Raw genomic sequence first — 512 nt, forward strand, 5'->3', positions numbered from 1 at the left:
GGCTCAGCACACACTCCTCCTCTAGCTCCAGTATGGCACCCGGGCTCAGCACACACCCCTCTTCCACCTCCACATCCAGCTGACCCACCAGAAGGCTGAGCACATGCTCCTCCTCCTCCACCAGTGCCGCTTCCTCCTGAAGATCCACAGCATGAACTATGGAATGACTCTTCGTGAGTATAGTGTCCACCTGTACGTCCATCACATGAATCTCCAATTGGGCGCCCCCAGTAGTCTCGGGGTCCTCCTGAGGGGTTGTGGACACAGCACGTGGATCTCGGGTTCCCCCCTGGGCTACAGGTTGAGTGGCGGTAGCAATAGCACCGGTAATTATGGCCTCCTCTTCTAGGTATGTCACATCGAGCGTTGCAACGAGTCACACAGGAAGTGTTCTCGACATAGTGGAATGGTTTACGGCGATTGTCCAGCCAGGATCCTGCGGGGTCGTACCATGTTGAGTTCAAATTGAAGTAGGGCTCTCTTCCAGAAGAATAGATTCTTTCTTCTGACAT

At 54.3% G+C, this 512-nt stretch overlaps 1 protein-coding gene across 1 annotated transcript in view; it reads right to left on the reverse strand.

Annotated features, from left to right (window-relative positions):
- Positions 1-512, reverse strand: part of LOC123019798 (keratin-associated protein 5-10-like) — a 10,097-nt gene extending 9,585 nt beyond the window's left edge. The window contains exon 1 of the mRNA XM_044422863.1: positions 40-512. Within this exon, the coding sequence (XP_044278798.1) occupies positions 40-512 (473 nt within the window). The remainder of the gene's footprint in view (positions 1-39) is intronic.

Source organism: Varanus komodoensis, unplaced genomic scaffold, assembly GCF_004798865.1.
Source record: "Varanus komodoensis strain SLA01 unplaced genomic scaffold, ASM479886v1 scaffold139, whole genome shotgun sequence".
In the NCBI taxonomy this organism is placed as follows: Eukaryota; Metazoa; Chordata; class Lepidosauria; order Squamata; family Varanidae; genus Varanus; species Varanus komodoensis.